At 39.3% G+C, this 23,584-nt stretch overlaps 1 protein-coding gene and 1 long non-coding RNA gene across 16 annotated transcripts in view; one reads left to right on the top strand and one right to left on the bottom strand.

Annotated features, from left to right (window-relative positions):
- DLG1 (discs large MAGUK scaffold protein 1) overlaps positions 1-7,474 on the bottom strand; it is a 261,449-nt gene extending 253,975 nt beyond the window's left edge. For 11 of the 14 annotated variants that reach the window (XM_082699235.1, XM_082699251.1, XM_082699250.1 and 8 more), the window contains exons 1-3: positions 6,467-6,950; positions 5,945-5,994; positions 5,147-5,278 (exon numbers count right to left, since the gene is read on the bottom strand). In XM_082699235.1, the coding sequence (XP_082555361.1) occupies positions 5,147-5,278; positions 5,945-5,963 (151 nt within the window). In that variant the 5' untranslated portion in view covers positions 5,964-5,994; positions 6,467-6,950. Of the gene's footprint in view, positions 1-5,146; positions 5,279-5,944; positions 5,995-6,466; positions 6,951-7,312 lie in introns of those variants that run through there. The other 3 variants (XM_082699246.1, XM_082699255.1, XM_082699240.1) reach the window with 2 other exon arrangements.
- Positions 7,475-7,631: 157 nt separating this feature from the next.
- LOC309848805 lies at positions 7,632-14,900 on the top strand. 2 transcript variants are annotated; one of them, XR_014303299.1, is made up of 4 exons: positions 7,632-7,812; positions 9,485-9,628; positions 12,814-12,958; positions 14,409-14,900. It is a non-coding gene; the product is annotated as an uncharacterized lncRNA (long non-coding RNA). The 2 variants fall into 2 exon arrangements; XR_014303300.1 differs by lacking the exon at positions 7,632-7,812 and having other exon boundaries at positions 9,382-9,628.
- The last annotated feature ends 8,684 nt before the right edge of the window (positions 14,901-23,584 follow it).

Here is a 23,584-nt window from a genome sequence, read left to right as displayed (position 1 = left end):
TCAGTGGGTTGAGCCACTGCCTTTGGCTCAGGTCATGATCTCAGGGTCCTGGGATCGAGTCCCGTATCGGGCTCTCTGCTCAGTGGGGAGCCTGCTTCCTCCTCTCTCTGTCTCCCTCTATGCCTACTTGTGATCTCTCACTGTCAAATAAATAGATATTTGAAATATATATATATATATATATATATATATATATATATAATATGACGGGAACCAATAATAAACAAAAAATCCAATAAATTTTGACATTTTACTATTACAGCTAGAAATTCACAAACCTTAATTACTAAATACATTTTTCAAAATGTGTAAATTCCGTAATTACAAGCATCATTCCATCATATTCTCCTTCAAAGTAAAAACTTCAAAAAAAAAAAACCACTGCTACTACAGATCAACATCTATCTTAAACACACTTGTTAGTGTTCTTTACCAATTAAAATATTCAACTTATGATAAAGAATATCCTAATAACTGAACATGAGGAGAGGCTCTGGATTCAGATTAGTTGAATTCAATTTCTGGCTCGACAGTTTAGTACCTGAGGGTTCTTGAACGAGATACATAATTTGTCAGTGCCTCAGTTTTCCAATCTATAAAAGAGTATAATCACCTTACAGGTGAATATAGACTTCATAGGATTATGATGACTAAATGAGACACTTGTATTACAAAGAGAAGTGCTTTTTAAATACACTTTTCAGGGGTGCCTGGGTGGCTCAGTGGGTTAAGCCTCTGCCTTTGGCTCAGATCATGATCCCAGGGTCCTGGGACCAAGCCCCGCATCAGGCTCTCTGCTCAGCAAAGCAAGGAGCTTGCTCGGCCTGCCTCTCTGCCTACTTGTGATTTCTCTGTGTTAAATAAATAAATAAAATCTTTTATAAATAAATAAATACACTTTTTACATACACTTGAAAAAGTCAAAATCTCACATCCATTAGGATGGTTATTATAAAAAAAAAAAAACTGAAAATAACAAGTGTCGGCAAAAGTATGGAGACCCTTGTGCTCTGCTGGTGGGACCGTAAAATAATGCAACTGCTATGTGAGGCAGTAGGGCAGTTCCTCAAAAAATTAAATATATAAATACCATATGATCCTGCAGTCTTGCTCTTGAGTATCCCAAAAATTGAAAGAAGAGTTTCAAAGAGATATCTGCACACCCATGGAAGCACTATTCACAACAGCTGAGAGGTTAAAACACTCCCAATGTCCATCAATGGATCAAAGGATAACATTGATATGTATATGTATTTGTATATAGTATATGTATATACCACATTTTGTTATGTGGTATATACATATAGTAAAATAAATCCAGTCTTAACGGGAAGGAAATTCTGTCACATGCTACAACATGGAGTAACTTTGAGAACATTAAATGAATTAAGTTAGCCACTAAAAAGATAAGTACTGTATGATTTCCCCTTGCATGAGCTACTTACAGTAGTCAAAATCATGGAGACAGAAAGTACAAGAGTAGTTACCAGGTGCTGGGTGTACAACGAAAAGGGAAGTATTGTTTACTGGGTAGAGTTTTGCTTTTGCAAGAGGAGTAAGTTCTGAACTGTTTTTGGAACAATGTGGATATACTTAACACTATCAAACTACACATTTAAAAGTGGCTAAGATGATAAATGTTATTTTCTTTTTACAATTAAAAAAAAAAGGAGACATACTTTTGAAACCCAGTATCTACAAATTTAAATGTCCTTTACCATGTTTACAAGGCCTACTCAAATTCAGTTAATAGAGTAGCAAAAAACGAATTAGCCAAATATCTCAGAAATGGTCAGTGTTATTACATAATCCAACTCATCTTGAAAAATTTTAGAACTAAAATAAAAAATGTATTAAAGTAAGCTTGCTATTTATTGCAGACAAGCATGTTACTTATTGCAGACAAACTATACAAATCTCGTGATTCAACTTACTCAAATCTCTAAAGTCAGCCTGATCTTTAGCACAGGTGAGCAAGAAAAGCAGATAAATTCTCTGACCCCATAAGTAACTCCAGGGATCTAGACTAGTAAGAAATCTTTGAAGACTACCAAGTCGTCTCAGAGATTCCAGACAAACCTAAATGACCTCAAACCAATATGGACTTGAACACCTGGGCTCTGACCTGTAATCAAACCATATCAAGTCTACTTTACTTACAAATTTTCAAATATAAGTACAGAAAATGAGAATACAAAATCAAATATATTAAGTTTTCAAATTGTTCTCACCTAAATCACGGAGTAAAATTAGGCAGACTTTATCTTCCATTTATATAAAAATGATCACCACATACTTGGGGAACAAATTTTAAAGAAGTATATATAGCTCATGGATTTTTTTTTTTAGATATAACTTTAAATATTCATCTCTAAAGAAGTAACTTGTCAGCTGAAACTCAAAATTAATAAAAACTGTTCTGCTTTCAATAATTTTTAAATCTTCAAGACAGCTTTCAATGTCACTAACATCAGAACTAGGACAATGATTGCCATGTTTCACTAAATTGACGATATCGATTCTCTGATGCACCATTATTTCATGTGCCACTAAGAATGTAAAATCACTTCCATAACATAAGTCATAAAATGTATCCCAAATTCAAAGATATTAAAATAAATTAAAAATTGTTATCTCAGAACAGACATAATGCAATATATACATGCCTATTCCTCTGAATAACCCCCAGGTAACCAGAACAGACCTAATCTAATTAACACATTTCAAATACGGAGGAAAGGAAAAAATAAATCAACATTTCTATAACACCAAAATCCCAGAGCCCTACACAAACTTCTTTTAAATGCACGAAAACAGTACAAACTACCAGCTCAAACAATCAATAAATAATTACGCAGACACCAAATCCAAAGAAGTAACTACATAATTCACTACAGCCTAAGAAAATGATTTCCAAACTCAGGCAGTCAAAAACCTAAGCACCAAATGACTTTCAAACAATTCAGATGGTCAAGACCCATGTCTCCTTAAATCTAGTGGTCCGCTGATAATAGCTCAGAAAAGAGAGTGCCACCTACTAAAGGAAGAAACAGTTAATCCAGGATTTTCCAGCACATACTATGAACACAACAGACTCTAGTTTAGCCTAGGAAGAGGTACAGGTTTAAAGTACACTACTATTTGTTTCAAGAACAACGGTACAGGTGCAAACCAAAAAGAAAATCTTACTGACCTAAAAATTTTCCAAAAACTGACAAAAGTTAATAAATACCAAAGAATGCATTTAATAATTTAGTAAACAATTAATTCAATTACAGTATGGAAACACATAAAAATCTCTACTAAAATTACCCATTTCAAAATTCCTAAACTCTATTACTTTTCTTACACCAAAATTTATCATATCCTATAAAACATTAAAATATATGTAAATCTAAATATCAAGGTAAACTGACAACCAATGAAATTATACAGTACTAAGAAGATTGACAAACTTATTAAAAGACTAATTCTCTTAGAATTCAATTATGTATAAGAACAGATAAACAGTCAAAAGGGGCAAGGCAGAATATATTTTAAAAATCCCTCCAAACATACCCTCCAAATCTACCTCCAATCTACAGAGAAATCTAAGAAGTGTAGATTATGTTCACTTTACTGACCATTTAATTTTAAGCTGCAGACTTCACACAGAGAAGGACTACACCCATCTACATCTATAGGTAAACAAGGACATACAAGTCATACTATTTTTTTTTTCTAAACAGTGACTCTACTAAATAAAACATTCTTAGGTTTGATGTTGACTTAGAAAACCAAATAACTAAAAATACTTCCCTTCCTTTTTGGCTACTTTTTTCAGAGGAATCCAATTTGATCATCCATTTGTACCTTAAACATCAGAGCTTAGAAATTCAAATGTAAAAAATGTCCATCGGCTTAAAAAAAAACCAGAATGTTGATAATTTTTGAAGATGGGTTACAGTTAATTACATTGTTAATTAGATAGAGCTGTTAATTATACTGTTCTCTATTCTTGCGTAGGTTTTTTCAAGTCTATAATAATACTAAGATTTAAAAATTATTCAGGTGTACTGAGTGGTCTTCCTTAAAATCTTTAATTTTAAAAAAATTTAGTAGAGAGTATCAATTTAGCATTAAGTTTTTTGACAGAATACACTAACTTGTGTAGTCCACAAACACATCAAAAGTTACTCTATTAATAAACTGATGTTAGGTCATATCCACTTGGAAGTTACTAAGAAAATAAATGCAATGCAATGAAGTTCATGTCCTATTTATACAGTCAATGATTAATTAAAAATTTTTATTCTTAGAATTGGAAGGGACAAATTTTCTAGTTCAGTGGTCTACACATTTTCTAGATACCTAGAGGAGAGTCCAGAGACAAATCATCTTGTTTGATAAATCAGGAATTGTGCACAAAATAAGAGATTTTGTTTTAAAAAAGAATCTCGCTGCATTAAAATCAGGTTGGAGGAAGGGCTAAAAATCATTGTTCTATTACATTCATATTCTACAGCAAATATAGTGACCTAAAAAAGGTTAAATGACATATATTACCATTCAATTAGTGGCAGCGTGAGGAAGAGAATTTAGGACTCACTTGCCCAGTTCTACTTTAAAACAATGCACCACCTTAAATTTAAGTTAGTTATGAATAACATTGTTTCTATTTTCTTGGCTACAAAATAATATTAGACAAAATCATCTCTAAGATAATTTTCAGGTCTAAAATTCTGACTCCATGCATGCTAAGTTTAAACAGAAGTCTACACTAGGGCATGTATGTCCTTAAACAGAGCAGAACTCTTCAAACATTTTCAGGGACTTCAGAGAAATAGAAGTAAAATATAGAAACAAGTTAAAAGTTATTTGCTCTTTATTTTTTGGATCCTGAAACATTTCTGCAACTTCTCCACCTTTTAATAGTTAATGCTGAGAATATAAAACATGTCACCAAAGACCACTGAAATAATCATACTGAAAGTTTTTTGGTTATTAGATACTTTTGTAAACACACATGTCACTGAATGTTCAAGTTACTGAATGTCTTATAGAGAACCAAGTACATCACTCTCTGTTAAGTTTAAAATAAATGAATTCAGAAGTGCATTAAGTCTAGCTAACACATAATGGTCACAAATAATGTTTTAATTCCCACCTATTAAAGCCTGAAAGAGGTTGCTCTGAAATATGTTAATAACCCGTTCTATGGAACTTCTGAGCTGTCTGTCTTCAGTTTGGCTTAGTTTTGAACGATATTCTTCCAAAAGGTGCAATGCTCTCTGGGTGTCTAAGAAGAAAAGAAGAGTCTGATTAAAATTACACATTCCTTACACAGCAAATAATTCTGCAAGACATCTAAACACTTCTCCAAATCCTCTACCTCAACCAATGCTACTACGTTCACAAACATATTTATTCCCTAGAATAACCAAAATTTTTAAAAAAAATATGTCACAGAAAAAGGAGGAAGACAAGCAATTGCTAATAAATGTTCACTAGTAGTCTACCACAATAAAAGACTGTTTGATCAAGATATTAGTTAACATAGCTTCAACTGATCTGATATGCAAAGCGGATTACCCACTATTTGTTATTATAATATAAATCTTAAATGTTTCAAAATACTAGCTCTTAGCCAGGATCCTACAATTGCTCACAGAGTGTTTAGGAAGAATAACAAAGTAAAATATTAAAACACCAATTCAAAGTTTTTAAAAAGACATTTCAGTGGAGTGAAAATTAACTGCCTCTGGAGTCACTAGAGAGATTCAAAAAAGAAAGTTTGAAAAACATTTAGATGTTTCCCTCTTCTGAAAGATATGATGAAGCTTAGATTCCCTAAGTAGTAAGGCTAACAAGATGCTGTCTCATGAGAGTTAAATACTTTTAAAACCAGCAATCACAAAACACACACAGGAAACACACACAGGAGAGTTCCGAAATAAATTCTCACCTTGCTTCCGGACTGGCATTTTTCTCCAGTATCAGGAAGAGGGCACACACCTTTAAAAACAGAAAAGAAACAACTAAAGCAAAGAACAGAATCGTGGTTAAACTAGCACTTCCCCCTAAATCTCACATCGAAAAACTCCCAGCCCTATTTGAAAAGGCCACACCTGGAGAAGTTTTCCCAAACGAAAGAAAGAGCCTCAAAACCCAGCAGTGTCAGTCAATCTAGAAAGCTTTTACCTAAGGGTGGGTACCCCTACAAATTAAGAGCAGACAGAGAAGCCTGCTTCCAAATTCTCCTCGAAAGCTGTTCCCTCTCCAAAGGGTACTAAAAATGCCTAGACGTGGGGCCACCGCTCCCCTGGCGTAACTATGCATATTTCCCACCTGCTACGGGGGGAGGGGGGGTGGCGGTGCAGAAGCGCTCCGACCCTTGGCCCCTAAGCCCGTAACGACCGTACAGCGCAGAGACAGGACTAGCTAGGCAGATCACCCCACCCCCCTTGGGCCCCCTCCTCTAGCTTGCCTTTCTCTTTGCTCGCTTCCTCCAGGCTACTCCAGCGGGGATCGGACAGGTCTGCGGCCACTCTCCGCGACGCCCTCACGCCCCACATGCACACCTCCGCGGGCCCCCACACCTGCGGCGCCACCACAAAGTTCCACCAAGCGGCGAGCGCTCCAAGCTGGGGTGCGCTCCGGCCCGAGTCGGGGCGGCTCCCCCGCCCTGCCCCGCTCCACGTCCCCCCGCCCCGCCCGGGGCTCGAGGAGCTGAACTGAGGGGGGTGAGGGAACGGGGGAGGAGCTCCCCTTGGCGGCCGCACCCCCGCCGCCTCTTCCTCCTCCTCCTCCTCTGCCGCGGCCGCCTAACTCGCCGCGGTCGGCTAGCCCGCTCGCCTTTTCCCCTCCTAGCCGCCCCACCCCCGGAACCTCGCCTCCTTCCGCGCCCCCAACCGCTCTCCCCCCAAACTTTCCGCCAAGATGGCGGCCCCGGAGCTGGACTGCCGCGCCCCCACGTGACCGCTTTCCCGGCGCTCTCAGCCAATGGGAAGTGAGGAGGCGGCTGGCGCCGAGCCCCGGGCTCTCTGGGCTGCTACCTTTGGGTTGGAAGGGGGAGGAGGGCCTGAAGGGGGCTGGGGAACGGGAAAGGGGACCCGGGGACCATCCCAAGTGAACCTCCTCTCTTAAAGGGGCGGCCATCGAAGTGGCTCTGAGGACAAAGGAGTTGACACACAGATTCTACAGGTGGTCCGTGGTGGCCCTGGAAGAGCCCGCCTTTACCTCGCCCTAGCCCACCGGTGTGTCCCGCGCTTCAGAGCGAGTAGAGCGCCAGGCCCGGAAGGGTCCGGGTGTCTGAAGAGAGACGTGACCTCACCTATACCAGATCCAAGACATTCCGAGACACCCTTTAACCTCACTAAACACGTGCTGTTTCCAACTCCGAAGCTGGAGAGAGTGCCTGGCGCCCCCGGGGGTGGATCCCCAACCGGGAAAATCGGTCTTGGGAAGTAGTCCGACTGCACCAACTACGTTAGGGGCGGGGGCGGCGGCGGGGGCGGGGGCGGCGGCGGCTGGGGCCTGGAACGGGGGAAGGGGGAGGAGTTTGGGCGGGGGTTGGGGATGTAATCTCTGCACTTAACATTTTGTACTAATTTTTTATTATTATTAGACTTTCAGTAAAAGTCTGGGGGTGGGGTGGGGCGGTGAATAAAGAAAGGCTCGTAAAATAGATTAAGAGTTTGAGGGGTTTACCAGAGGGTTTTTAAGTCTAAGTGTGAATGTATTTAAGGGTGGAAAGAGAACATTTGCTCCTTTCACTCGCACATTCATTCACACCCCCTTGCCTGAGCCCCTCCGCGCAGCCATCAGTCTCAGGTATTCCCCAAGCTCTGGCGGCCTTTTTAAGAGCTCACCTGTAGCTACCTCCTACGGAACCGAGCCGCTTTTGGCACGCGCCGCGGGTTTTAGTTTAGACTGCAAGGCAGAGAGGGACTTCGGGTCGGCCAGAACCCGGCTCTGGATCTGAGACACCCAGGTGGTAGAAGGAGAAATGGCGAAAAGCTCTCAAAGTCACTGTTCAGGTCTTCGAGCGTTGTCTGGATAACAGGGACCTCCCTCCTCTGAGGTCCAGAGAGATTTTGCCCAAGGTCACTCAGAGTTAGTGGCAAAACTGGAAAGGAGAAGATCCCGAGGCCATATGCTTGGGCTAATAAAGGGAAGCCCCGAAAACCTACTGTAACAGTAGCAGTTACTCAGAGGTGTGCTGACCACCAGGGTTCACTTTCGGACCGCGCCTTGGAATTCTAACTTGAGAGAACGCAACAATGACTTTAGAGCTCATCTAAACCCAATCTCTCAGTTTAAGATAAAGAAACTGAGGTTCAAAAAGGGGAAGCAACTTGCCCAAGGGCATATAGGCTACTCAGTGACAGCAGCCCAGAATTGGTTCTCCTGTCTCCAATACAGGAGATAGGGTTCTTTCCACTGTGGTTCTGGACAACTTGACACTGGTATGTTGGTATCTTAGCAACAGATGCCTATGCTCCCCTAGGTCAAGCACCTTGGGAGCTTGAGCAACCGTTTAAAGCAACATTCCACGGAAGAAATGGGATGAAAAAGTGAAAGGAAGCTCCTAAAAGCAAGGAGCTTAAACGGAGAGATTTTTAAAATAGTGAACTAGGGATGTCTGTAATAGTGAAAATGACTAATGGTATGCATGCTATTATTATCAAGACTTCATTGATGAACAGTGAATGGAATAGTTTCAGTTAAGGAAGCATTCTAAGAATGGAATATCTTCAGAATTGAGGAGGAAGGAGGTATTTTGCCCTCACCCTTAATATCATTCATTATTCATATATGTTCACTTGCTAAGCAATGAGGATAGAAACAGTTAAGATCCAAGCCCTGCTCTCAAGGAGCCACAGCCTATTAATGAGGGGATAAAGGCCAGTGCAGCTTTTCTTGAGGGCCACTGCAAAGTCAAAAGCAAAATTTGTGTGAGTTCTCAATGTCATCCTAGTTTTCCACTAAAGACAAAGGTGAGGGAGAGGATAAAGAGAATGACAAGAGGGCATGAAGCCCTTCCATCTTGTCATCCTCTAGCTCTGTTGGTTGTCAGCAGTGTCCAAAAGCAGAAATGAAACTAGTACTTCTTTCATCCTTAGGAGCCAGGACAAGGCCAGGCCTAGAATGAGAGGTCTTTATTCCTTATTTCTCCTTTCTAGTCACCTGTATTAGTTATCTATAACTGCATAACAAATTCCTCAAGCTTAGTAGCTTAAAACTTAGTAGCTTAGCAACTTAAACAGCAATAAACATTATCTTGTGGTTTCTGCAGATAAGGAATTCAGGAGGACCTTTGCTGGAAGGTTCTGGCTTAGTGTCTCAAGAGATTACAGTCAAGATGTCTACGAGAGCTAGTCATCTAAAGGTTTAGTGGGGATTAAGGGAGGCTCTTCCAAGATGGCTCACTCACATGGCTAGTAACTCAATGATGACTGTTGGTAAGAGGCCTGCTTTTTTCACCATGAAGCTCTTTCTACAGGGCTGCTTGAATATCTTCATGATGTGGTAGCTGACTTCCTCCAGAGCTGGTGATCCAAGAGGGCAAGACAGCAGCTCCATCTTTTGTGACCTAACTTCAGAAGTAACACTCTATCATTTCCACACTATCTTACTGGTTACTTAGGTCAGTCTCAAGAATCATTAAAAGTGCCATCTTGGAGACTGCCTGCCATATCATCACAACAGACAAAGCAGTAACATCTGGATTTCCCCAAACAACTTTTATATCCTTGAAGGCTTCCTTACTTTACACAGGTAGCAGCTGCCATTGAATAGGATCCAACATAGCGTCTGACTACTTTTCCAAACTCCTCAAACTTTCCAGCCCCATGTTAACTTTTCTTTCAAATAACTTAGAAGACTTAGGAGTCAGAGGACCACTAGGTAAAGCTTGAAGCTCACATTCTTCTCTTGAGTTGTCAGCGAGTTGATCTCTAAGAATATTATCTCTCAGTTCTAAACTTTCCCTCCCCTACTATCCTTCTACCCAAGCCACCCATGAGCTTCACGTCTCTGGCTTTTCCTTTTCCCCATTCAGGTCCCCAGCCTACCCTCTGTAACGGTGTTCAGGTCTTGCCAGACCCTACTGCATCATTTTCTTTCACTGTGTGCCAAGCCAGTCACTGAAAGGAAAGAGTGTGATGCTGTCAAAAATGCTTATCCCAACTTAGGCTGCAAAAGAAGAACAGTGCTGAGAATGTGAAAGTAACCATGGTGGTCAGATCTCTACATATTGCTCAGGGGGTCATTTCCTGGCAGCAAACTTTAAGAAGAGTCTACCCAAACCAGCATCAGGAAAGAAGAAAGTAACCAGAACAATCAGGGATATGAAGCTTTAACCCAAGGGGGAATGATTGTAGAATCTAGAGTCATTTCTTTGAGAAAAGAGAGGGATCTGGGAGCTTGATTTCAATCTTCAAAGAAGCTTAGTCTGTGTATCTGGGGGGCAGGACTAAAGTCACTGGGACAACAAGAAGTTCTTTAACATGATTTGTCAGAAATTGCCAAAATTCCTAAGAGCTGCCCCCAAGATATTAAGAGTTACCTATCAAGCAGAGACCAAAAGAATCAAGCAAAGCTGCCTTTTCGGAGGGAGGTACATACTCAGGACAGAAAGCAGGACTAAGTGACCTCTAAGGCCACAGTTCTAAGCATTTGAAACCTCAGTCTCTACTGTGGTATTAGTACCATTTTATCTACATCAAGAATCCATTCTATCCAGTTTAAGTGATACTGAGACTGATCTTCTTCTGTATAGATAATTCTTACCAGAATAAAAGGTACAAGTTGAAATCAATTCCCTTTGAAATGTGGGCAGTTACTCATCTCTATGACAATTAGTCCCTGAATTCATGGTGTATGGTGTAATACACAATATTATGGTGTAATGGGTACCTAAGTGGGTATAGGACAAAACAGTTATACTTTTAAATGGGTATAGCCCTTCATATAGACTTCAAAGGCAGTTTTAACACATTGTAGTCTCACAGCAACCTGTGAGATAAACTCATTGGCTATGATCTCCCAATTTGCAGAGGAAGACACTGAGGAAGAAAGAAAGAAAGCTGTCTAGGACACCAAGCTAGCTGGTAATGGAGCTGGGACTGAACGTTAGTTCACTGTTCTTTCCATTAGACTGTTTCCTTTTCTCTACCTGACAGCTTTCTTAAACACACACACACACACACACACACACACACAGTGTGTGTGTGCATGTATATGTATAAGAGACAGGGTCTGAAAGTCAGAGAAAGATACTAAGAAAAAGAAATAAAGGCACTAAGAGATGTTCTGATAGAATAAAGCACACTTAATAGGCTAATCTTTACTTGTTTATCATATATTTGAATGCCTTTCACAGCTGAGACAATTCCGATGGAAATAGGATATTACTTATTTCTAACCACAAAGAAATAAATATGCACACCCTAGTTATATGTTATGACTAAATGAGTCGGGGGGGTTTGTTTTGTTTTTGTTTTTTTTCAATGCAAAGGCATTTATTTAAATAACTGCAGCTTCTTTCTCTCCTTCCTTTACCCTGACAAGTACTCCTGAGTATAAACCAGAGTTTTCACAAATGTATGGGACATCTGACCTGGGAGGGCCCTCAAGACACTATCTAATGCCATCCTCTCATTTGACAGACATGTGAAGTAAGCTCCAGAAGAGCTCCCAGACAGTAGCAACACACAATTATCGACAGACTTTTTAGTGAAAGCAGCATGCCACCAGCATTTCAGGAATAATCAATTTTCTCTTGACTGGGAGACGGAATGGGAATTAGTAATCTTTTCTAAAGATACATTTCTAAGTTTAACCAAATTTGCCATTATGCTTTTGAAGAACTTGGGATATTGACAGAACCGTGGGATCCCATATTGAAATCCTTGGGATTAATACTCAAATCTGCTTACATGAGACAGCCTCCTCACCCCACTCCCTGCCAAGAGGATTACCAGTGTCTATTCAAAGAAGGTTCTGGGTAGCCCCCCTGGGCCAGATTATTCTTTCATAGGCAGAGAACACAAATTTGGAAACTTAATTGCAATTTGAAGAAACACTATTAGAATTTTAGGAAGTCATTTGTATTCGATTTTTGAGATGTGACGTGGCTAATAGAATTCTGATAAGCAATAGAAACCAAAAGATTCTTCATAATTGGACATGAATTAAGTCCAGTGACCAATCTCCTGTAGCACAGAAAACTGCTACATTCCTCCAAAAGCTTTCTGTGCCAGCCTTTCATTTTTGGGAAATGACATTCACTAGAACTATAATTTTCCTGTTCTTCATGTTGTGTAACCCTGAATTTTTTATTATTCCTTTCTTTTAAGCTCACAAGAACAGTAAAAGCAAAGAATCATTTAAGTCTTACTTTCTGTTTAAATTTTCTTTAAATTAGATTAATTCATTTCAAAAAATAATTTTATCAACTGAGATTAATTATTGACAATCAAAACATTCTCTACCTTTTAAAAATAAATTGGGCTACAGTTGAGGAAACTTCCAAATATGCTTGTTAAAAATCCTGCAAAAATTTCCCCAGCTGGATATTATCTTAAATTGTAAATTGCTATGTGAATAAATAAAGTAAGACCCAAGACTGGTGGGAGACAACAAAATAATAACTACAAGAACAGAAATAAAAAGGGGGAGGCATAATCAATTGCTAATGAAGATGAATAAAATAATTTAAGAACAAGGGAGGAACAAATATTTAATAAGAAATGTTGCCATAATAATTTAGAGATGCTTTGATTCAAGGGAACAGAATAAATCTATGTCTCTATTCTTTTTTTCCCCTAGAAAATCACTCCCAAAATGTTAGAACAAGAAGAAACTTGTTCCTCCATCTTCAATGAAAATAAGAATTTTTAGAAACCCCACCAAGACTGAAAGTAGTTGGAGAATTGGTCAAATTCAAGTGCCTGCATTTGGATTTGGGGAAGTGGTAAATACTCCCTCCCAAAGGTTCAAAAACCCAACAACCAAGTAGGGAGGAAAAAATGTGTGTGGGGTGTGTGTGTGGTGTTAGCAGGTTCATGGTAAATACAAAATTGTCTCTTCTACTTATCCTCTGTATTTTGTGACTATTTGATTATTGAATATTTGAAATATTTCTTAATTAAAAATTTAAATCTCCCCCCTCCCAAAACCACATATACTTGTCTTGGAGAACCCTAAAAAGTAGAAGAAATAAAGTTAAAGTTAAAGAAATAAAGACTCCAGATACCACTGATAATGAGGTGCCACTAAGAATGGTAGGACAGGATCCAAAAACAAGAGAATGACTACCTATATAAGGAAAACTGAGATGCTAGGTTCCCCCACACTCAGGCGACCACCTTTCTGTTTTTGTTCAAAAGACAAGAGTTTATTTACTGGAGAAAATGAGAAGCTTTAGATCTGGGGACACTGGTGTGGAGGGAGATGGTGGTTACAGTATGAAACCAGGATACTAAGGGAAAATCTGCACACTGAACATAGAGAGGTTTCTTCATAAGCCCCATTCCTCCTTCACAAGCCCTATCCCCAAGAGCCATGGCTGGGCTCAAAACTGAATTGCCAATGCATAGTTAAAGTTGAAAGAGTCACAACAAAAGTTAGGCCAGCTGTCAAGAAAATGCAAGTCAAACTCACAATGAGACACAACTTCACCCCCACTGGGCTAGCATAATCAAAAAGGAGTATCTGTTAAGACATACATATTATTATAACAAGTGCTGGCTAGGATGTGGAGCAATCAGAACTCTCATACATTGCTGGTAGGAATGTACATGGTGCAGCCATTTTGGAAAAGTCTGGCAGTTTCTCAAATGATTCAACATAGTTACCATATGACACAATTCCACACATAGGTATGTATTAGAGATTTGAACATTTATGTCCATGCAAAACTTGTATACAAATGTTCATAGTAACAGTATTCATAAGAGCCGAAGAGTGAAAGTCCACAAACTGTTGAATGGATTAATAAAATGCGATATGTCCATACAACAAATTATTATTCATCAATGAAAAGAGATGAAGTACTCATATATGCTATGAAATGAATAATCTTTAAAAACATCATGTTAAGTGAAAGAAGCCAGATACAAAGGACCACATATTATATGTTTCTATTTATAGGAGATGTCCAGAATAGGCAAATCTGGATTAGTGGTTGCCTAAAGTTGAGGGACAATGAAAGGGGAGGGGTTGGCGGTGGAAGGCTAAGGGGTGACAGATTGTTTTCTTTTGCTTTGTTTTGAGGTTAATGGAAATGTCCTAAAATTGATTGTGGTGATGGACACACATTTGTCAATATACTGAAAAGCCACTGGATTGTATGCTTCATATGGGTGAACTGTATGGTATGTGAATTATATTTCAGTAAAGCTTTTTTTTTTTTTTTTAATCAGGTTGGTCACCTTATTGCCCTTCAAGAATGCTGACCAGTCAACAAAGCCCTCCCATGTAGCAGGGGCTTTCCATCAGCTCAGCTTTCAACAACAAGGGGCAACCAAAGATCATCATACAACTGGGGAGTGCCTCTGTCATGACAGATGGAGACCAAAAAACTGACAAACCAGGGGGAAAAAACTCAAAGAAAACAGAATTTCAGAGTTATTGGGAGGACTAAGGAAAAAAAAAACAAGAAATTATAACTCATATCTTCAGAGATCTCAAACCCATGAAGTAAAGACTACAAAAAGAAAGTTCTTTGAAATTAAATTTGAAAATAAAATATAAAATTCAATAAAAGGTTGGAAGACAAAGTCACAGAAATTTCCAGAAAGAAAATATAGGAAAGTGAGAGTTTTGGTGAACAAGGGACATCAAATAATAGGTATTCCAGAAGAGAGATCAGGGGAGGAAATTAAGTAAATAATATAAGAAATGACTAAAATAAGGGGAAGAAGTTAAGCAAATTACATAAGACAATTACCAGAACTGAAAGACAGGAGTCTCTAAGTCAAAAAAGATCTCCTGAGCATCAGCAATAATGAATGTAAAGAGACCCACACCAAAACACATTGTGATATTTTGAAACACTTGAAATGCAATTTACATCCTAAATGCTCTCAGAGAGAAGAAAACAAACAAACAAACAAAAAAACAGTCCATGTACAAAGAATCAGAAATCAGAATGGCATCAGAATTCTCAATAACACTGGAAATTAGAAGACAGTAAAACAATGCATTTAAAATTCTAAGGAAAAATTACTTTTCCTCAGGATTATATATCTAGCCAGATTACCAATCTTGAGTAAATTTTGAAAAGAAAGTGTTTTTCCATGTCTCACAAAATTGACCTCCCATGAATCATGCATGTTTTTTAGGAGCCTTCTAGATGAATGGGCTTTAGTAAAACAGGGGTGTAAAGCAAAAAGGAAGGAGACATGGGATCCAAGAAACAGAATCCAACATGGAATGGGGGTAGGGGAACTCTCAGGATATTGGTTTAATGCAATTTCAGGCCCATAGCTGCTTAGTGGAACATTGAGAGGAAGCAATACAGATTGAAAGGTTGGAGGATTTCAGGATCAATGTATCCAAGACAGACATGGAATTGGTAAACAGTTTTGGTCATATGGAAAAATGTATCAAGAGTGTTTCAGAGCTGTTAGAGGGTGTGGGAAAACTTGAGATGTTGAAAGAGAACTAACAAAGGGAAACATCTATTCACTCCAGGAAAATAAATCATGTAAGAAAGAAAATATAATGACCATACACTATTTGGCTCAAAAATGCAATATTTTGGTGGCTCAGTTGTTAAGCGTCTGCCTTTAGCTCAGGTCATGGGGTATGAGCCCCACATCAGACTCTCTTCTCAGCAGGGAGCCTGCCTCTCCCCGTCCCAATCCCCCTGCTTGTGTTCTCTCTCTCTCTCACTGTCTCTCTCTGTCAAATAAATAAATAAAATCTTTTATAGAAAGTGCAATAATTTTGTAGCCCTAGTAATGAAAATAATATACTGATTCGACAACAACAAAAAGAGAATTGTGATAGGAGAATGAAAATCCATAAACTGATAGCTTCAGATAGATAATAGATAGATAGCCAGAAAGGCAACTGATAATTTCAACCAACGAACAAGTCTCAGTCTCCTATATGAATTACAGAAGTAAATATAACATAGAAGTAGATTCCAGTAGAAACAGCTAGAAGAACTGAAGATTCTTCTCTAGAGTGGGATGGGGGCAGCGGAGAGGGGAAGAGAAGGCAAGGAGCTGCTATTATTATTGTTGTTGTCATTGTTGTTACTATGGAATGGAGGCAGTGGAGAGGGGAGAAGAAGGCAAGGAGCTGCTATTACTATTATTATTATTATTATTATTATTATTATTACTGTAAAGCTTCAGCACTCTTTGAACTTGAAGAAACTATTTGCATGCACTAATTGAATTCAGGATAAAGATTATTTAAAATTTATATAAAGAGAAGTTAAATGATGAAACTGACTTCCATGCCATATTGAATCCTTCAGCAGAGTTCCATTACTAAAGGTTGATGTAAAGAATCTGGTAACTCCAGGGTGCCTGGGTGGTTCAGTGGGTTAAGCCTCTGCCTTTGGCTAGGGTCATGATCTTGGGGTCCTGGGATTGAGCCCAGCATCGGTCTCTCTGCTTGGCAGGGAGCCTGCTTCCTCCTTTCTCTCTGCCTGCCTCTCTGCCTACTTGTAATCTCTCTCTGTCAAATAAAATCTTCAAGAAAAAAAAAAGAATCTGGTAACTCCAATTGCAGCTGCCGTCACTGCTGTGACAACCGTTCCTCCTAAAGAATGAGGCTGCTGGAGGAAGTGGCCATCACAGGACCAGAATGACAAGAGTACAGAATTTTCTTTTCTAGGGATCTCTGATATTCTCTCGAGAAAGATTTAAATGCAGTTCTGCTTGCCAAAGATTGTAAAATCACTTCTTAGAAGCTTTCCAACTTAATATGTGCGTAAATCTCTAAAATTCCTGGAAACAAATAGAAGATCTTTGGAGAGTGAAGATGACATATCTTCCCTGCTAAGTCATAAAAACTCCAAGTAAAATCAGTCCTTATTAGCATGTATCAAAATATTAGTATGCCTGGGGCCCCTGGGTGGTTCAGTGAGTTAAGTGTTCAACTCTTGATTTCAGGTCAAGTCATGAACTCAGGTCGTGAGAGCGAGCCCTTCATTGGGCTCTGCACTGGACGTGGAGCCTGTGTCAGATCCTCTCTCTCCCTCTCCCTCTATATCTCCTCCCACCAAAAATAAATAAAACAAAATAAAATATTAGTATTCCTTAGTTCATATTCTGGTGCTTTCTTTATAGGTACATATTTTAAATAAATATACAATTTTTAAAAATCATGTAAATGATAATCTGTTTATGGTTAAAAAAATAAAATATCAAATGGTTGAGAAGCATGTATGCTTCACGTAAAATTTGTCCTTTATTCCTTTTTTTGTCCCCCTTCTCTGACTTCCGCTCTTCAGGAGTGGGTATCATAGCTTGGTGTATCACTTTACATGCCTACTACATTTTGAGATTTCAAGAAGGATGGAGGTAAGAAAGCAACTCGAGAAATTGAGTACTATATACGATGAGAGAATGAATATATACACAGACTTGCTAGACTATATATGATAATAGATCTCTGACCCACAACCTCTGCAGCAACCAGTCCAGAGAGTCTAATGACAATCTCGGCAGCAACTGGTCGAGAATGATCGGGACGTGTTCAATGACTATCTGCTTCCCTATTTTCTGCCCTTGCTTTTAACTCAGGACTAACCAGAGACAACCAAATATGCTCTCTGAATTAGTATAAAATGTCCTGCTTCTAGGTATCCTGCTTTCAGCTTTTCCATGTCCATAACCTCCAATTAAAGGGTAGCTGAAGCTTTCCCCTTTTTTGCTATAAAGTTTTCCCACTCCTCTGTCTACCTTTGAGTCCTTGCCAAACAAAGGTAATAGTAACTGATTCCCAAGCTATAGTGAGCTCGGAATACCTGGCCACTGTTCTCATTTAGATGGCCATCATTTATTTCCTCAATGACAAGAAGCTCCCAAAAGGAGCAAAAATGATATCAGAATCACTGTTTAGTCTGCTACTTCAATAGAACCTTCATTTATTTCGTTCAACTAGTATGTATCATGCTCATATGAACCGGGCACTAAAGTAAATTGTATTTAGAAGGACACTACATAGCTGAAGCCTTGGGAGTTGGAATTTTTTTTTTTTTTTTTAATTTGACAGATAGAGATAGCAAGTAGGCAGAGAGGCAGGCAGAGAGAGAGGAGGAAGCAGGCTCCCCGCTGAGCAGAGAGCCCGATGTGGGGCTCAATCCCAGAACCCTGGGATCATGACCGGAGCTGAAGGCAGAGGCTTCAACCCACTGAGCCACCCAGGTGCCCCGGGAGTTGGAAATTTTTTAGTCTTCAGTCACTGTTTACGATCTGAAGAAGGCAAATTATTTACTTGAAACTTCCCAATGTACCTTCATTAAACATGAATGAAGAAAACGCCTCAGCAATTAATATAATGGCAGAAAAGAATTACTAACTATAATGCATTTCATGCTAGTCTTAGTTTTAAGAAGTCTTTTAGTACCCCTGAAGGTTGGTAACACTCTTGTGTTATTGTTAGAGTTGTTTTAGAAATTATAGAAGTAATGATTTGTCTAAGGGTGATTGTCTCCCACCCACCAAAGAATTACGTTCGGTTTACTAATGCAGACCACAAAGTTTTTCATTAATAAAGTTGGCAAACAAAAGCATCTGAAAACATCCAGGGAGTGATATTCTAGTAAGTTTTACTGAAGATGACATTTTCATTAGCACTGTTAATGAACTATGCTTATTCCTTTGGGGAACTGTGATTTATTAGAAGAATTAAAAGTTTGAAAAAACGCCAAAAGAATTACACTCATTCATTTTGAACATGACTACAGTATTTGCAATAGAAAAATTAGTGAGTATTCCCTAAAGTCATGGTGGCTTTTAAACACTGCATAATTCTGGGTATTGCCATCAGCAAAGCATTGCACCATTGCTCATTAGAAGGATAATGTCATTATAATAGCTTTACTCTGAGGCATAAGCCAGTTAGATGAAGCACCAGAAAAAGAAAGGCAGAAGTTTGGTGAATAATTCTTGTTCTGCAGTTTGGTGACTCTACATTAAAGCCAGAAAGAAAAGCAGCTTGTGGCTTAATTTGAAGGATCTTCCAAGGAAACGCTGCAGGAGTACACAATTCTTATAATTGGTCTCCAGGCTTCATTATCTCTGTTCATGAAGTTGCCTGTTCACACTTAACTTTGCAAGTTAACTGTGAACAAATCAAGAGAGAATAAAAACAAACATAGCATGGCATTAAGGAAGATCTCCTGAGACTAGGGCTTTTGATTCCCTTTTTCACATGGTGACATTGAACTGGAAGCTTGGGTCTGATTAGTGCTGTTCTGGCCCAAAGTGCCAGGAAGTTCATCATAGGTCAAGGGCAAGTTCAAGGCCAGGTCCACTCTGAGGTTAGCCTATTCACTTGTCCTTTTCCAGACTGGGATCACTTGAGGATCACAGATTACTGGGGATCAGTAGCACGGTTCTCCAAAGCCTAACCAGATGGCTGGTCAGCAAATTATAGTGCGGGGTAGATTTGGGCTATGAGCACAGAATCTCATTGAGCACCTTCTAAATCTGGTCATGGTGAGAAGGCTGTACAGAAGTGAGCAAGGGAGACTCCTATTGAGAGAAAAGTCTTACCCTAGAACCCTCCATATTCAAGGAGCAGGCTGCTTTAAAATTCTTAACTCCAGTCTTCTTAAAGATAAAATATTGCTTTCTAGAGAAGTGGTTGGGTCAGGGATTTATATTATGGGATAACGAACTGTAGACAGTCTAGAGCTAACGCTAACAGCCAGAGAACTGCATGAGTCCTTCTGCCCCAAGGAAAACCCTTCTGTCCAAAGGGCTCAGTATAGGATGCTCTTGGAATGGTACCAATGGATAGTACTGTTGGTGGCTCTAGAAGGAGGCTGGGTCTCTGGAGGTTCTGGAAGGTGGTCAGTGTACCAAGCTCAGTTGTCAGTGAAGTTGTTGCTCACTTTCAAGTAGGAAATGTGGAAGTGTTAGCAACAAGAGAGCCATAATTCTTCAATCAGGTCGATTCTGTCCAAGCAATATTTAATATTGTGTTTTGGGCACTGTGACCACGAAGGTGAATAAAACCCAGTTCTTGCCCTTAGGAGCTATGGTTAAATGAAGGAAGGCGGTACAGAGAACTTAAGTATAATGTGATTCATGACAAGAAAGCAAACCTGCTGAGCCTTGAAGGATAACTTAACCAAAGGAAGAAAGGTGGAACACATTTCCAGTTTGGAAAGAGGAGGATGAAAACCAGCAGTGGGGCCTTAGGAAATCAGGGCCAAGCTAGACACAGTGAGGGTCCTTTCTATTATTATGGATTTAGAATTCTAGATTTCTCTGTTTTCTGATAAGAGCAGTCTGAGTCTTCCTGGCCGCATATGATTGCATGATAGCTTTCATGATCAGAAGCAGTGGTCAGGGGTGCCTGGGTGGCTCAGTGGGTTAAGCCTCTGCCTTTGGCTCAGGTCATGATCTCAGGGTCCTGGAATCGAGTCCCGCATCAGGCTCTTTGCTCAGCAGGGAGCCTGCTTCCCCCCTCTCTCTCTGCCTGCCTCTCTGCCTACTTGTGATCTCTCTCTCTCTCTGTCAAATAAATAAATAAAACCTTAAAAAAAAAAAAAAGCAGTGGTCAGCATCTCACTAAAGACCCTCCTGAAGCAGGTGCTATACCCTCATGCACAGAGGGCTGGGGTTTAGTCTTCATCCTCTCTTCCTCCTTCCTTCCCCGGAAGCTTCTCATGCCTTTTGAAATTGGTTTGTCAATCTTATTTCCCTCCCTTTCCTTTGCTTCCCCCAAATGACCTCATTTTTTATGGCAAGGAATTCTGAGCTGAAGGTAGGTCTGTAACATGGCCTCATTGGTGAGACCTTGGAGTTCCCAGCACTCTTTGCTCCTACAGTACTCGAGCACTTTTTTTTTTTCAGTGTGGGGCCCAAACTCATGATCATGAGATCAAGACCTAAGCTGAGATCAAGTGTCAGACGCTTAAATGACTGAGCCACCCAGGTGTCCTTAAACACCTTGATGGCAGGCTATATAAGGAGTGATCCCATCGAGCAGGTGTTAGTTCTCGAAAGACAGCCTAATTGAGCAGGAAATGAAAGGGATGGATCGCACAGGGAGGAAAGGAGGGAGTGGGGGAAGATGGAGGCACTGTGGGCTGGGATCTTCTTGAGTTAGGAGACCAAAGAGAGTTAGAAAGTTCTGACATTCCCAACTTCTGCAGATCCAAGCTGACCTGCCAGGGGATTATTGGCTTTTTGACTCAAAAGAATTGATTGGCACTGTTGCCAAAGTATTCTTGAAAAATTTGCCATCTGATAGAATGTACCTTAGAATTAATTTTTCTTTACTAACATTTTCTTCTGGTTTATGTGCTCAGTGAAGAACCAAAACAAAAAAGCACTAGGAAAACTGACAAAAATTAAACAAAATCACATAACCCAAAGATAACTACCAGCATTGTTGTAGATATTTCTAGTATTTGTCAAGCATTTATATTTTTCTTACAAAAATAGTATCATAAATCTTATCTTGAGGCCTCCTGTTTTTAGAGAATGTACACATTTTTTTTTCAGCTTCAAAGGGCTTAATGAGTGGTAATAACAGGAAATTAAGGTTCTGTATGAGTGACATTTATTCCTTGGAAAATGTGTGCTACAACTTAATCAATGGGTTAAACATTAAACATGGCAGTATTGGTGTTTCATATAGACGTTTACCCATTTAAGATGATTACTAAACATAAATCCTGTATCTATGCAAATACACACTCGGTAACCTGGGAATCAGGAGATTGGAGTAACCTGTCAATATTGTGCCCTCAACTTTATCAACAAACTTAAGCAAATCAATTCAATATTGCTTTTCTAGATGAAGTCCTAATTCTGAAACATGGCGTATGAAGTCCCATATTGTCTGGTCTCTGAAGCCATATTAGAATCACGTGAGTTCCCAGAATGCACCATGCTCTCTTGTGCTTGCATATTTTTTAAACTTTTTAACCTGAAACACTCCTTCCCATATGACTTATTAGCTCCTCTTTGCTTTAAAAAATTCTTAATTGTAGTAAAATACACGTAACACAAAATGTACCATCTTCACCATTTTTAAGTGTAGAGTTCATTAGTGTTAGGTGCATTCACAATTTGCACAACCAATCTCAAGAACTCTTTTCATCTTGCAGAACTGAAAGTCCTTACCCATTGAACAACTCTCCATTCCCTCTTCCCCTCCAGCCTCTGACAACAACTTCCTGTCGCAATGAATTTGATTACTCTGGATGCCTCTTGTAAGGTGAATCATTCAGTATTTGTCTTTTTGTGACCAGCTTTTTCCATTAAGCATAATGTTCTCAAGGTTCATTCATTTTGTAGCACGTGTCAAGATGTCTTTCCTTTTGAAGACTGAAGACTATTCCATTGTATGTGTATACTATATTTTGTTTATCTACTCACCTGCTGATAAGCACTTGTGATGCTTCCACCCTTTTGGCTATTGTGAATGCTGCAGCTATGAAGAAGGATGTGCAAATACCTCTCTGATATACTGCTTTCATTTTGGGGGATCATACAACCGGATGTGGAATTGTTGGATCAGATGATAATTTTATTTTTGTCACCTCCTTTTAAAACTTTGCTTTCTTACACTTCTTTAACCCAGAATAATGATTTCCTAGATTAAAAGTTAGCTACTCATTTACAGAATGACACTTTTTTAAAACTGGGGGGAAATTTTCAAACATACACAAAAGTGGAGAGAATTACAATGAATTTCCATTACTCTGTTTGAAGAGTGGTCAACATTTTGCCAATCTCGGCCTGCTTCCCCACCTCCCCCCGTGCTTTATTTTGCAGTAGTATTTTTATTTTTTTAAATTATCTTATAATGTATTATTTGTTTCAGGGGTACAGGTTTGTGATTCATCAGTCTTAAAAAATTCACGGCGCTCACCATAGCACATACCCTCCCCAGTTCCATCACCAGCCACATGATTCCTCCCACCCCTCTCCAGTCCGGCAACACTCAGTTTGTTGCCTGAGATTAAGAATCTCTTAAGGTTTGTCTCCCTTTCTGGTTTTGTTTTGTTTAATTTTTCCCTCTCTTCCCTTATGATCCTCTTTGTCTTATTTCTCAAATTCTACATACCAATGAGATCATATGATAATTGTCTTTCTCTGACTGACATATTTTGCTTAGCATAATACCCTCTAGTTCCATCTGTGTCATTGCAAATGGGAAGATTTCATTTTTCGTTGACTACATAACATTCCACTGTGTGTGTGTGTGTGTGTGTGTGTGTGTACAACATCTTCTTTATCCATTCATCAGTTGATGGACATTTGAGTTCTGCCCATAGTTTGGCTATTGTGGACATTGCTGCTGTAAACATTGGGGTGCACGTGTCCCTTTAGATCACTACATTTATATCTTTGGGGTAAATACCCAGTAGTACAATTGATTTCCTAGATTA

Source organism: Mustela nivalis (assembly GCF_964662115.1).
Source record: "Mustela nivalis genome assembly, chromosome: 1".
Classification (NCBI taxonomy): domain Eukaryota; kingdom Metazoa; phylum Chordata; class Mammalia; order Carnivora; family Mustelidae; genus Mustela; species Mustela nivalis.
The sequence above is the reverse complement of the archived record's forward strand: the minus strand, read 5'-3'. Positions and strand labels throughout refer to the sequence as shown.